A 15,176-nucleotide genomic window follows, 5' to 3' on the forward strand; every position below is an offset into this window, starting at 1 on the left:
CGATCACTAGTCGGAGGATTATATAAAATCGTCAATTTGATAAATATCTCATAATTTATCGCAACTACCCCAAACTTACTCAGACAGCGTTTCCGTGTAGGCAGCATATGCATCAAGAATTTGATAAATGTTCCATTATTTATCACGTTTACCAACTTGAACGGGGATTATGCATAATCACCGCATTCATCACATTCACCGTAACATGTCGAATAATATATTACAAGAGTACGAATGAGGAAATGTACAAAAATGTGACGATTTCAGAGATTGGAAAATAAACGATAAGAGTCAACAGCTAAAAAGATAAAACTAAGTTACCTAGGTTTTGCTGTGTTTACTGACTAATACTAATACTGATTTAATACTAAATTCTAGATAAATACTAGATTTACCTATGTGTACTTTTGTCGGTTCAGGTTTTTTTTTCACACGGAAGCTACGTGTAATCAATTTTTAAGAAAAACGCTTGTACTCGGATGCATTCTCTCTCGCTCTCCCCCACACGCACGCACACACGCTTTCGCCAATAGTATCATTTCAAACGAGAAAGCCAACGAGAAAATCAGCAACAAGAGCAGGGAACAAAATGTACAATTTATCACATACCCTTATAAATCGAATCGCGTGCTCGTAGTTTCAATTCGATATTTACGAGGTTTTTTACCCGGAAAACTATCCAGCTATTTAGTATTTTAAAAGAAAGTAACTGACCTAGGACAATGGCGCCTTAATCTCCTTCAAAGTACTCCCATTGGGATCTGACATACTTATCCCGACGTTCCCCTTCACGTTTCAAACTGTCCTGAACGTCCTCATTTCGGGATCGCCATCGGCTGCCGTGTCGCGTTCTCTTTAATCTTGTCCACACGGTCTGAAATCTCCCCCCTTTCAACGGCGATTTTAGCTTTGGGAAAAGCCAGAAGTCACAGGGAGCCAAATCTGGGCTGTAGGGGGGCTGACAGACCTGGGTGATGCGATGTTCTGCCAAAAAACCCTGCGCGAGACTTGAATAAAAGGGGTCGGTTGTATCGTAGCGATAAAGTTGCCAGCTGCCCCTTACGCACAGCATGCGATTCATTTCTTCTCGCCGCGATCCTCAATCGGCGAACAACTTCCACGTGGTGCATAGTTCCGTATTCCTTATTCATTCGATGGCCCGGACGAGCGTATACGTGGTGGACGATGCGAAAAAAAAAAGATAATCTGTCGACGTTGTTTCCGGCTTTGCCGTCGTCGTTTTCCACAGTTTCGTTCGAGCCTCGCTCATCGGACTCGTCTCCGAAAGAAAAAGCCTTCGTTGGTCGTTCGTTAAACAGTTCCCGTCCACGAACGTCCAAGTTCGATGGAAAACTGACACACAGATTCGCTCATCTACTCGCGAAGTACGAGAATACGGACATCGTCGAATCTCTTTTCTCTTTTTCATTTCTTCCTAAAGCCATTCATTCCGACGTCTCTTGCATCTTGTAACAGATACGTGTTCTGCCCTCAAGCTGACCGCGAATACATATTCCGACTTTAAAATCAAACATCGAACTGGCTTTCTTCGAGTCTCTAGCACGGTGACTATAAGAGGATGATTTGCGAATGTACACCTAGCGTCACAGATTTCTGCCATTCGAGAGGAACGCGGCTCGCTAAACGTTGTCCAATTCGTTTTACGTTACGGAGAGTCGCAGCATCATCGCGTCGCCGACTATACGATAGAGTGGCTCGAACCCTTTCGAAACATCTAACCTATAAGCGACAGGCCTACGTGCGACGCGTCGCACGGATCGTTATGAGACAGTAATTCTTTGCCGACAGCTTCTTTTTTCGCAGCCGTATTCAGATTTCCAACAAATTGTAGACATTTAAAAGTTTAAGGTAGATTATTAGGCAAACGATTAAGACTATAAACTTATCACAACAAGCATCGCGAAAAGCTTTCGTACCGCGTCGGCGATCGTATTCATTCTTTGGAACCAGTAAAATGACGTCGGAAAGCATTCGTTCGTATCGTCCCAAAAAAAGAAAAAGAAAAAAATCAAATAAAGGAGACATTCGGGCGTTCCCGTTTCTGGTCGAACGTTTCGTATCGTCGACCGCGAATCGAACAGTGCGAAATCATCCAGCGATGCGTTTGCTACCAATCGGAAGGCGTCGAGAGCAACGGGGACCGTTAAAACGTGTCGTTTTCGACTCGCGTTCGAAAAAGCAGGTTGGCAAGGACATCGCTGGAAACTTTGCCGGGACCTGAATTAAAAATCGATAGACGAACGGGGGGTAGTAAATCTGTCGTGCGTTCGCGGGAGGCCACCCCCTTGCCAAAATATACGAGGAGAATATAGCCTAATCACTTCGGAGGGTGGAAGACGCTGTTCTCCGTTCCGTCGTAACGTCCCTGATTTCGAGAACAAAATGCGAGCCAATGATTACACGGACTACAGTAAAGTCTCCTTACACGTGCAAGCTTGGAACTGAACTCGTGTGCGTTTATCGCAGAAGTTTGTATATTTTCTGATGTTCGCCGATGGGCTTCGAACGTAGAGAAGAACAGCGAATAAAATTTTGGAAAATTTTCAAAAGAGGAAACGAGACAAACGTACGAATAAACTTAAGATTTATTCGAAGCCTGGGGTTTTGCCCATCACTGGCAGGTTGTGCGTCGCACACGGGCGCCATATCGCCACAAGAGTTTGCGTACTTTCTATGCATTACGACTAAGGTGTAACGAATCGTTCAATCACACCGAGAGCTCAAACTATGCTTGTCCAGCTGCCGAAAAGTTGTGTGCGAAATCGTTAATGCTTGAAAATGGTATGTAATATATCGACAGTCTCGATTGTCGGTATTTTGGAAGTTAAAATAGAGTTGAATTTACTGCTATGCAGCGGTGAACTTAATTCGTCTTCGATTTTGTCTGTTTTGGTAGGTTCCGGAGAAAGGCATTTTTCCAAACGATAAATTATCAAGAACTATTTACCTTCTACAACGAGTCAAGATTAACTGAGTCGAGATTAACTGATTCTTCAATTATATCTATTGAGAATGACGTTCTAGATACATGAAATATTAGTGACCTAACTGAAAATTTTGTGGCAGCCAAAGCTCGGAGGGGTTAATATGTAAATAATTATATAATGTATAATGTATATTTGTTGTAATTTACCAATCACGTATCATGGAAAGGGGCGATAAATTTGTCTCGCACGCACAGGCGGCTCTGTACCCCAGTGGGTTTCTGTTCGTTTAAGGAGACTTTACCGTGGCCTGTTTCGTCTGTCGTTGCGGCGTCGATTCGAGTAAATTAAATAGCAGATTTCCGGTTTCCCGTTCGTCCTTCGTATCCGCGGCATCAGGATATAAAAATTCACCGGTAAACGAGCGTCTGTCGTTCCCAGACGCCAAACACGACTGAAGTTTCGGTGGAAGTAAACATGATCGAAGCGGAAGTCGCGTTCAAAGCACGCCTCTTCGTGCGAACGAAGCTACGCTACCGTTTAAAACTTTCGGTACATCTTGCACGCGCGACCGTGGTACCAACCGGGCGGAATATTTCCAAGTTTCGTAACGTTAACGTTTCCTGCGGCACGTTATCCTCGTGATGAAATCCTCGAGATTCGCGAAATAAACGAACGAGAAAAGAACGCAAGTACGGGCGCGGCTGTTTGGCGCGAGAACTGTGAAAATTGCGCGGATGTACCTAAACGTTTCGATGGGTAGCGTAGACTTAGCCACGTGACTCGAATTATAGGGAGAAAACGAGTTAGCCGATCGAATAGCTGGACGGTGATTCTAACGTTGATCGCTCATTTGCCGGGGCGATTCCGGTCGGACCGATTGAGCTATCCACACACCGTCTAGAGAACTTTCTTCTCCCTGAGCTCGATAATTCTAAGCGGCCGCTAGTCACACAGAACTTTGGTCGACAACAGATTCGTCGAACGTAAGGAACATAAGTTAGAAGAACAAGTAAAACATCGTAAAGCCAGCGAAGATAGCAACAGGACAAAAGGAAACTCACCGATGAAGAGGAAAAAGATGAGCAAGCCGAGCTCCCTCATGGAGGCCTTGAGCGTACGGCCGAGGATCTGAAGGCCTTTACTGTGCCTGGATAGCTTGAATATCCGAAACACCCTGACGAGCCTGATGACCCTGAGTATCGCCAGGGACATGGCCTGGTTCGTGCTCTTGTCCTGCGGGCTTACCGGCGCCTTAGGTAGATCGAAATCCTCCCCATTCTCGGCCATCACGGTGCCGAGCGTGATGAAGTAAGGAATGATCGCGATGATGTCGATGAAGTTCATTACGTCACGGAAGAAGTTCAGTTTATTTGGACAGGCGAGGAAGCGCACCGATAACTCGAACGTGAACCAGATGATACAAATAGTCTCTATTAGGAAGAACGGGTCCGTAATGTCCGGCACTTCGTCCTCCTCGATCTTCGTGACGTTCAGCGTCGTGTTGAAGACCTTGTAGTGTTTGAACTCGGGCAGGGTCTCCAGGCAGAATATCACAATCGACAGGAGAATCACGAACACGGATATTATGGCGACCACCCGGGCGCCCTGCGAGCTCTCCGGGTACTCGAACAACAGCCAGATCTTCCTTTGGAACTCGTCCGCTGGCAGCGGCTTCTCTTCCTCCTTGATGAATCCTTCGTCCTCCCTGCGCGTTCGTTCACAATTTAAATATTGTGCTGTTGCTTCAGCCCGTACAAGGTATCCCATAATTCATGATACAGTCGGAGGTCGGGGTGAAAATTAAGAGAAATATATTTTTAAAAACAATTCATTCTCGTTCGAAGATAAACTTTAGTCTACGATCTTGACTTACCTTTCGACGAGGTGCTACCCCCCCCTTTTCAGTCGTACCACGAATTACGGTACACCCTGTATACACTCGAACGTATTAGGTTGGCAGGAAAATAATGTCTATCGCTGTCTACAAACTACATATTTTTTTAATCCAATTTCAAAATTGACTTTCCTAGCTGGGCTGAATTCTACTTCGGGGGATAAAATATCGTTGAGGCTCTTTTGTTTTACATAATCCTCTATATTTCGGCGAGTAGAATCCGAAAGCGCTAGCTTCAAGACGAGAAATCCGCTGTTTCAGAAGTTCGCTATTTCGCGAGACATTAGTTTCGTAGCAACCTAATATTTATGGCAAACGGTACGTTTTTTAAAAGCAGGGAGAGGAACGAGAGATCTTCGAGTCGATCGCGCGATCCCTATCGCTACGAAGGAAAAAAATAACTGGGTGTAGGCGGTGCCGATGATGAAAATGGGGGAAATTTGGAAACTCTCTAGCCCCCTTTTCCCCCCTTTTGTTTTCGCGACAACAAAACTCATGAAATAACAATTTCACGATATTACTACTCGTTCTTTGCATTCTACTTTCCCGAATGAACGATCCAAGGCACGTTGCCTAATCGAATCGAGCGCATTTCTGCCTCGATCGTTTTTTCGTCTTATTTTTAAAAGCAAACGTGCTACGATGCTCCGCATGGATGTATCGTGAATCCAGCCGTGGTAACATCGTCGGTCGTTCTAGACACGGTGCTTTCGTACCTGAATTTGTTGGTTGCCAACTCGCCCAGCTCGTAGAACTTGATCTCTTCGGAAAAGACATCGAGAGGAACGTTGACCGGACGACGCAGCCTGCCGCCACTTTGGTAGTAGTAGAGTATCGCGTCGAAGGAAGGCCGGTTCCGATCGAAGAAGTACTCGTTGCGAAGCGGATCGAAGTATCGGAGCCGCCGTGACGGATCGCCAAGGAGCGTGTCCGGAAATTGGTTCAGCGTACGTAGCTGCGTCTCAAACCGTAACCCGCTCACCTGTTGGGATCGAAACCGATAATCGATTATGTTGGTGCGCCGCAGCCCATCCTTACCCGTAATCCCCTTTTGTCACCCGGTCACCAACTAATTGGCACGCCAGGTCGATGCGTCTTACCCAGCTTAAACAGCTTTCGACAGCGATTCGCTAATTTCCTCGGCAAAATCGAATTAACGGATGCCAGATAGATGGCCGTCCACTCGTTTTCAGGGTGGACATTTTATAGCTAGGAACGTTTGCGTAGTTCGTTTCGAAGCTCGAAATTCGATATCGAGCACCTATATGTTTCCTTCGCGCGATTGGTGCACGGTACATGTTTTTATTATTTATTTAGATGTTGGAAAGTCTACGAAAATCGGAACTCTGTTAACGTCGTTCTTTCCCAACTGTTCTAGTGGAAACAAAACTCGTATACAGAAAGCATTAATAAAAGTAAAGTAAAACTTGATATAATTACAGTTGCAATTAGTTTTTTAAATATTTTATCCAACGTAGTCGTGCAATCGAGTACGCGGCAACTTCGAGATGACAACCGCCGAACTGACACGAAAGCTACGAATGGTTGCCGCACGAAAGGGGCACCTCTGCGCCTAGGAGATGAGAACCGATCCGACAAGCAGGTCAGTATAGGTTGCTGCATACCAGGGGCACCTCTGCGCCCTACGATATAGCAACCGGCCGACCAACTGCCTTCCTTCGGTTGTCGCATAACAGGGGCACCTCTGCGCCTACAACGTAACAACCAGGGCTACAAACTGACCAACTTCGGTTGCCATCAAACAGGGGCATATACTGCGTCTACTTGAAGACAATTATATTTTTGTTCACTTCTCAACATCTAACACCTCCTGACACCTTCTATCATCTCCTAATGTCTCCTAACATCTACTAACACTTCTCGACATCTCCTATCACCTCCTGACACCTCTCGTCAACTTTGCTCCGCTCAAAACTTCAACAAAGTGGCAGCGTTCACAAGTTCAACAAAGCGGCAACTCAGTAAGTATCAAATTCTGGCCAAATTTTGAATTTTGGTATCAGGAGAACATGATATGCGAAGAGGTGGCACGTTTGCGCCTACGAGCAGGCAACCGGCCCGACGTATCTGTAAGTATGGGTTGCCTAACTCAAGGGGCCAATTTTCGGTACGTATCAGAATTCTTCTCGATTTTACGTTTTGGTATCAGGAGGACATGATATGCGAAGAGGTTGCACAGGAAATTGAAGGGAAACGTCTCAGGAAACGAAGGGAAATTGAGGGGAATTGTACCAGAAAATGAAGGGAATTGTGTAAGGAAATGAAGGGAACTTAATGGGAAATATACCAGGAAATGGAGGGAAATTAAAGGGAAATATACCAGGAAATGATGGGAAATTGAAGGGAAATGTTCCAGGAAATGAAGGGAAATTAAAGGGAAATGTCCCAGGAAATGATGGGAAATTGAAGGGAAATGGTCCAGGAAATGAAGGGAAATTGAAGGGAATTGTGTAAGGGAATGAAGGGAAATATACCAGGAAATGGAGGAATATTACAGGGAAACGTGTAAGGTAATGGAGGGAAATTAAAGGGAAATGTCCCAGGAAATGAAGGGAAATTAAAGGGAAATGAAGGGAAGTTAATGGGAAATGTCCCAGGAAATGAAGGGAAAGATGGGAGATTAAGAAAAAAAAGCTTTTCAGAACATCTCATTAATACTATATTAAAGTCTGATGATTTAATACAAAATTCGACTACATTTACATCTGAAGTAAATAAATTTTTACACGAACAACAAATAAGTTTAAAAGTAAAAGCATACTTACCAATGAAAGTTATACTAAGCGATTACATGATTAAAAAATTGACAGCAGTAATTAAGTATGAAGTATTACCGAAAATGTTACAAAATAGGAACAAAAAAATGCGATCTCATCTTTAAGCGAAATACGGCTTGTGTTTTACCACCGCCACCACGCACAATAGTAAACAAACTATATTCACATCAATTTTGAGCAACACCTCGTTGTACGTAGTAAAGGGAGTGGACACACCCAGGAAAGCTGGTTGTTCCGATCTTACACGTAATACGTACGCGACGAATGGAAAATACACTTGTTATTCGCGAACGCCGTGAAACGATCGCAAACGCTTTCCAAAAGCAGTCGTCGTGCATCGCTGGCGATCGTGACGATTTAACGAGCGTCGTTCGTGGTCGTTACACCTGGACGTAACGTCAACCGTCGGGAATAAACGGAAAGCACGGTTGACGGTGATTTGTTTTGGCTCGTAAGGAACGGCTTTCTTTTCGATCCTCTTCGCTGCAGCGGAAAACTAATAAACGAAACTGGGGTAATTGCGTCCCACCATTAGGACGATTGAGAAGAAAAAGAAGAAGTATCGGTTATAACTGTCGTGACGGGGCCTCGGCTTATCGACGACACCGACCGACCGTAGTGGCGCGCGTCCGCGGGAGTTGGCTTCGTCGTTCAGAAATTCGATTTGCTCGGATAATTAAAGAATTAAACCTACTACCACGGCAAAACCGGTTAGCCACTTAACGGACGGGCGCCGCCACAAAAACTAGCTACCGGTAGTTAGTCGGGACAGAATTCTGACATTTTGTACCTTTATTCGGTTTTTAACGTTGAGCTCAATGATGTGGCAAACAGAAAAATGTTTAAACTTTTTTTGAATCCAAAAGACATTTTTCGTTTCCACCATTGAATTCAGTGTTCGAAACTACGTGAAAAGTACGGATAAACGATCGTCCGTGTCGGCTGGTGCGCGTCCAAGTTCGTACCGTGGTTTGAACCGCGAGGGACTCGAGGAATTCGGTACGGATCGGTACCGCGAATTTTTCAAAGATCTCGATCGAACGGTTACTGTAATTGGCGCAATGCAGTTGTGTCATCCACGAGGACGGATAATTCCGTTCACACAATACGACCTTGGTACTATATCGCCCCTGATTCCAAGACGAACTTGGACGCTTGCCAGCGTACGGTCTTCCGTAGGTCGCTTCGTGTCTCGAGATAATCTTGTTTCGTCGGAAAGAAAGAAATACAAACGAAGAAGAACGGCATAGAGTCCGGAAAAGTATGCATCCGCGTCTGCAAGTACGGGCAGCGTTTCGTGCAACGTTCGAGAAAGATAGAGAATTTCTTCTCGGAGCTCTTCGTATTCGATCGCGTCGCTAAAAGAGAAAAAGAAAAAAAAATGATGAATGAGATACAACGCAGAACCTGGATCCCCAAGCTTAATCGAGTCGTTCGTCATGAAAACGGAGTAAATTCATTTTTTCTTTTGTTTCGAGAGAGAGAGAGAGAAAGAGAAGGCGAGTGCGCTCACCTCTTTCTCATTTCGATCCTTTTATTTTCTTTTTTCTGGTGCGACGAACGACAAGTACGCTCCGTTGTTCGGGACAATCGCGGTCAAATTCACGGGTCGGTAGTTTTCCTTTTTTCTACGGAATATACAGCACGGCATCGACGCGCTGAATTTCGACTTCGATCATCTCGACGTCCCGATGGAGCTCCGAGTGGAAGAGATACGAAACGTCCGCGCTAGAAATTTTTTCCCTTTTGAATACGGTCGCGGAAGGAACGCGAAGTACTTTTCATTCATTCGCTCGCACCTTGTCGTTAAGGCGGTGACGTAACGAAAGTATAGAATAAACGTAACGAAAGTATAGAATAAACGTAACGAAAGTAACGTTGTTCGTACGAGCGTTGCTTTTCGAAATATTCGACGGCGACGTCGACAGTTCCGTAGATACCTCTCTTAAACTGACAGGACCGAATCAACAGAATCGTATCGGACTCGGTGGAATATTTGGTACTTACTTCGTACTGATTTGTCCCACCGAAAGAAATTTTGTACCTGTTACCGTTTACGAGAAAAATGTGGCGCTGCAAACTTAATATTAATATTACGATTTTCTTGAAAACGGCAACAGGTACAAAATTTCTTTTGCTGGTACAAATTAGTACAAAGTACTAAATATTCCACCGAGTCCGATATGATTCCGCTGATTTGGTCCTGCCAGGGAGGCTCTCTCTGCTTGAGAGAGGTCAGAAAGGGACGACGCTCGCCTCGGCGCGTCTGTCCATTACTGGCCACTTCTACTTGCCGACATCGACCTTACGCCGTACGCTTTTGCGCGTCGATTGGTAACACTCGCGAAGAATACGACGAGACCAAAGTCTCGTTTCAAGTAGGAACAAAAGTATGCTTACGTTGATGACGACCCTCTCGCAAAAGTCATGATCGTGCGGTATGGGCTCGAAGTGCGTGACGCCTGTGTATTGGGTGTGGGGGTTCGGCCCATCCTCGTCCTGGCTGCTGAGTTTCGGCAGCGATCTGAAAAAGAAAGACGGCCGCGTCGTTGAAATGTTCCCGGCCGTGTCGATACGTACACGTATATACACACACGAGACACTGTACAACATCTTATATATATATATAGGATGTAGAAACGAAAAACTAGGTTGCGCTACCTCTGTACTAACAGGCCCTATACCAAGCTATTTTCTTAACGAGCTACTAGACCGGTAAGCCGCTAGGTCGGCAGCCTAGTAGAACTGCGATAGCTTGACAGATCGGTGAAGTGACAGAATCGACAAAGAATCAAATCCTGACCGAGCTACTCGATCGCTAAATCGTTGGCGAACGGGGAAGGCGCTAACGTTCCTACGATGGATTTCTTCGTTAATTTGTCCGGCTACTGGAGTGGAAAATCGCTACGCCGCTAAACGACTCTACTGCGATTGGCTGAGAGAAATAGCGAGAGAGTGGGGGAGCGGCGGGAGGGGAGGGGGGATCGAACGGCTACCGGTTACGGATCGTAAAGTGGGAATTCTCACGATGAATCGTACGGATCGTCGAGTCGTTCGCTGGCTTGGTACGTACACCATCGGAAGACTTGCGTGATTCACGTCGACGAAGAAAGCTGCGGATCCGTTTCGATGAAAAAGTTCGGGGACCGATCGCCGATCGACAAACAGGAGTGCCAAACGAATTCGTAATTAACGCACCTCCGTGAGCAATGGAAACGACGAGTATCAGGCTCGTCGCCAACGATCTGCCTGCCTCGGACACGTCGTTGTTCGATCGTCGTTCAGGAATTCCGAACGACGGATCGCTCGATCCTCTGGTTGGATCGAAAACTTGCTCGGAAGTTCGATTGTACAGGGGTTACATTTTAGCTTCGACATCGTCGATGGGAACCTTTGAACTCAGTTCCTCCGAGTCTGTCTATGTCAGATTTCGTTTCGATCGCTGGTACTGTTACGACGATCGGTTGGAATGGTGGAGCGAGTCATAGATCGCCGTATACCGTTACAGGGACGTTACAGTTGCGATCTAAACGAAAGATTTTAAAGGTCTCCGAATGCGTCGGAAGGGAAACGTCGAGCCGCGCTTTCCCCGGTTCTCGTCCAAGCAAGGCGAGAATCGTGGAGAGGCGGCGTCGAGGTGTTCCGCGAGCAAAGTAGCAAGACGTGAGAAAGAAAATGAAAAGTGGAAGCGAGACGTGCCGCCAAAGAGAGTCTCTACGCTCCACTTCGCGGTGCTGAGAGGGCGCTGGGTCGATTCTCGGCTTTCCTCCGACGAGAGTATTCCGCGGCGGGTCAACGCCAAAATGTTGCCTTTCGTGTTTCTCGATCGAACAACGTGTCCCAATGTTGCGTACCTGTAGATTCGCTGCAGGGTAGATTCGACGATAGTTGCATTCGAATTCGGTTAATACTATCGGTGCCGGGCATTCTCGCGAAGATACTTTTACGAAGCCAGAGTTTTGTTCTTAGTACAATAGGAAGCTATGTAATCTAACATTTGCGTCAAGTTTTTATAACCCCGTCAAACTTTACGAAGCCTGGCCAGACTTGTTTTCTTTAAAACTTGATCTTCAGATTTAATTGTTTCATTTCTTAATGAAAATTCCTATACAGAGTGTGCTAAAATTAGCGCAAGACCTGGTAGCTGAAAAGATTCTGAACCAAACTATCCTTTGCAAAAACGTCGTACCGTGCTTCGTTTTTGAATTATTAACGAAAAACCGCCGACCAATCGCGCGAGGGGCTGGCCCGAGCATCTATGGTCGAGCGCGGGCTACTCGGGCGCTGTGATTGGTCCGCGGTTTTTCGTTAATAATTCAAAAACGAAGCACCGTACGACATTTTTCCAAAGGAAATTGTTGTTCGGAATCGTCTCGTCTACTTCCCATTTCCGGTTCTTACATTAACCCTCTGCACTCGAGGCCTTTTTTCTTGTATCTATCAGCAACTCTAGATGCTTTCTTAGCATTCTATTGTCGCGAATGCTAAGCTTGGATTAACTTCGAAAATGAGATCCTTAATTTGAGATTTGAGAGTCGGGTCACCTTTGCCTCAACGACAATCATTTTATTTACGCTTCGAGTTCCAAAGAAATTAAATCTAAAGAAAACCTAGGGGTGACTGGTAGTCACCTCTCGAGTGCAAAGGGTTAATTCTAACACACCGTACATACGAGTGACGTGGCAGCAGTCAACGTGTCGAGAGAAAACAAGCCGACGACACGTCCAAATATAATAATCGTTATTTAAAGCGTTTCTAATAATTAGCGATGTAAAAACATTCCATCTCTCGAATAGACTCGCCGATAATTACTCGCGTCGCAAATACTATCGGCGTCGGGCGTCATCGAAGGCGTCGAGTTTCCCGTCACGCGACGCCGTCGAGCGACGCGTCGCGAACAAACGTTTCTCGCTTTTCTCCGGGAAGGTCGCTGAGCGATTCCAGCGAAAGATAAAGGACAGATTAGCCCCTGGAACGCAACGATTCTCGGCTGGTGAATCGTCGTGGAAGGCTCGGTGAACAAAAGAGAGCCCGTGCTAGACGAATTTTCCGAGCTGAAAGCTCTTTGTTGGTTAGCGGTAGCCGGTGCTCGATGCCGGATGCTACCCGTTCGTGAACCTTTCACGCCTGCCGCAAATTCCACCTCAAAGGTGCTCTCGTACCGAGAGTGCACGGTATTTCGCGTTAGCGACACTCGTACCGATGATGGTTTCCGTCGCGACGTCGGCTAAACGACGCCGCCTACCTCCGAAGGGACCTGGATGGACCCATTTGCATGGATATTAAACGTGAAAATTCGCGCTACGTGGTAGTCTACGAACGAGACTTACGATTTTATGAATCAATATTTTACGTAATCGCGATTTTAACCAAATTTATTCGATATACAGTCGCGGTCTCATAAGTATCCCTTATCTATCGTACCCTTTATCTCTATTAATGAAATTTGTATAAATTAAATGTTGCGTTTCACGTTATCGAATAAATCTTCCCTGATAAATATTTACACGAAAAAACTTTTCGCATATACGTGGGATTCGAGAACCCACGAACCTCGGGACCACAGTCGACCGCTTTACCTACGCAACCAAACCCGCACCCTACGTTTCGTGTTGTCGTTCGACTCCTTATTCGTGGGTACGCGAGGCGCGGATACTACATACATACATTTATAATGAATATTTATTTGGAAGCATCGAACCTGTTACTTAATTTAAACAAGTGTCTTCGATAGACATACAGGGAATATTTATGGGACCGACTGTGTACGAAATCACGAATAGCGTTCGGTAGTATTTCAAAATTTAACTCGAGACAGCATCGCGCGGAATTTTCCAAGATTTCCCATCGCGACAGCCTTCCATTCGATTTTCTTCCATTCGCCGGGCGTAGAAAAAGCTCGTAGAAAAGCTCGTAGAAAAGCTCGTCGTAGCGAAAAATCGATATTTCAATTTTGCCGTTTAATTACGTATCCGAAGACGGGACAACGGCCAACTATTTATCAAAGTCTGGCCGTGACGGGAGACGTGAAACGCGTAGCGGCGCGAGGCGATCTCTCGCATCGAGGCAAAGACAGAAGAAAAATATCGGGCCGGCAAATCTAACGTGCGCGTCGAATCAGTTCAACGTGACGGATGGTTTATTCCTAGAGCGCCGATGACAGTCGATGCACTCCGTGCACTCGGAGCGTAACTGAGAATAGCCTGACGTATCGCTAAAATAGATACGCCGTTAGTGAGCGCGATTGCATCGACGAGCACGTGTTTTCTCTCGTTCCCGCGAGTTAACGGAACGAACGGCGGAAACGAGCTTCTCTCGTTCTCGACCGGAGAACTATCCCCGAACCGACGACGGCGTATCGACGGTCGATCGATCCGTCGGAAGACGGGAATCGCGGACGAGACTCGTTTTTCTTTCGAATTGAGTCGAATTGAGTCGAATTGAGTTCTACTTGAGTTTTATCATCTTCCAGTTCTACTTTAAAAGGCAAAGGTCACTTTCGTACCTTGAACTCCGCGTTTTCGAAACACGTCTCCCCCGAAACAAACCGAATCTCGAATAATCGCTACGCTGTATTAACTTCATAAAGTTCTCGGTTCGTACGAACGCTCCCGTATACACCTACAGCGCGGCATTCTGAAAGGATTAATTCGACACCTCCTCGTTACCATCTATAGCGCGTATTTCGAACACAATAGCGACACTCCGGCCGAGGATCGACCGAAGACAAAAATGAGAATTAAAATCGAGCACGGGTTTGTTATTGTTGCCGGGTTCACAATGGCATTGTTCCCCGCGGACGATCGTCGATAGAAGTCAATTAAGAAGCAGTCGAAGGAACCGCGATTGTTATCCCGAACTTTCACGTCGCCTAATTGGGAGGAGCGTCTCTCTGTTTACCCGGCTCGCGATCCCGGTTCTGTTAAGATACAGGGAATTCAGAGACTGAATGAAAACCGTTTCCATTGTTAGCGTCGCGAGGGAGAGTTTATTTCCACTCGTCAATGGGGATGGGGGGGGGATATACCGGCGTGCAGGGAAAAAGGACTCGTTCCGGAGCCCACGTATTCGAAGAGCGACTGAAAATAGCGCGTCGTCTCGCGGAAATAGCGAGTCCGTCGTCTTGTACCGTGACCCAGAAAGCACGTGCGCGCGGCTGTCGTTGGCCATCGAGAAGAATCACGCGGCTGTCGTTGGCCATCGAGAAGAATCACGCGGCCGACCGTCTAACGGAACGATACAAACACCGAAACGTTCTCAAAGAATACGCCAGTTATCCCTGCGTGCTCCGGATTAGATGTGCCCGAAGAAAACGCGCGCTTGCACCTCCGACGCTCGGTTATCGCGTTTCTCGAAAGAATCTTCGTAGAAAACGCAAACCAGCCTGGATCACTCACCCTGGACACTCTTATAGACAACGGATGTCCGTGCGTTTATGGCAAATGAAAGCGTGGGATGAGGACGCGTATAAACGCAAGAATATATTAGCGTAAAAGAATGTTGCATATTGTGTGGAAGGTGGCGACGCGCTCTTTC

General features: G+C 46.2%; 1 protein-coding gene across 16 annotated transcripts in view; it reads right to left on the bottom strand.

Annotated features, from left to right (window-relative positions):
- LOC128872117 (potassium voltage-gated channel protein Shaker) overlaps window positions 1-15,176 on the bottom strand; it is a 198,828-nt gene that overhangs the window by 16,731 nt on the left and 166,921 nt on the right. For all 16 annotated transcript variants that reach the window (XR_008456103.1, XM_054114480.1, XM_054114477.1 and 13 more), the window contains 3 exons: window positions 10,041-10,164; window positions 5,559-5,824; window positions 4,010-4,653 (listed from right to left, as the gene is read on the bottom strand). Coding sequence is in view for 15 of the 16 variants with exons in the window: in XM_054114480.1 (XP_053970455.1) it covers window positions 4,010-4,653; window positions 5,559-5,824; window positions 10,041-10,164 (1,034 nt within the window). In the remaining variant the exon portion in view is untranslated. The remainder of the gene's footprint in view (window positions 1-4,009; window positions 4,654-5,558; window positions 5,825-10,040; window positions 10,165-15,176) is intronic.

This window comes from Hylaeus volcanicus, chromosome 2 (assembly GCF_026283585.1).
Source record: "Hylaeus volcanicus isolate JK05 chromosome 2, UHH_iyHylVolc1.0_haploid, whole genome shotgun sequence".
Classification (NCBI taxonomy): Eukaryota; Metazoa; Arthropoda; class Insecta; order Hymenoptera; family Colletidae; genus Hylaeus; species Hylaeus volcanicus.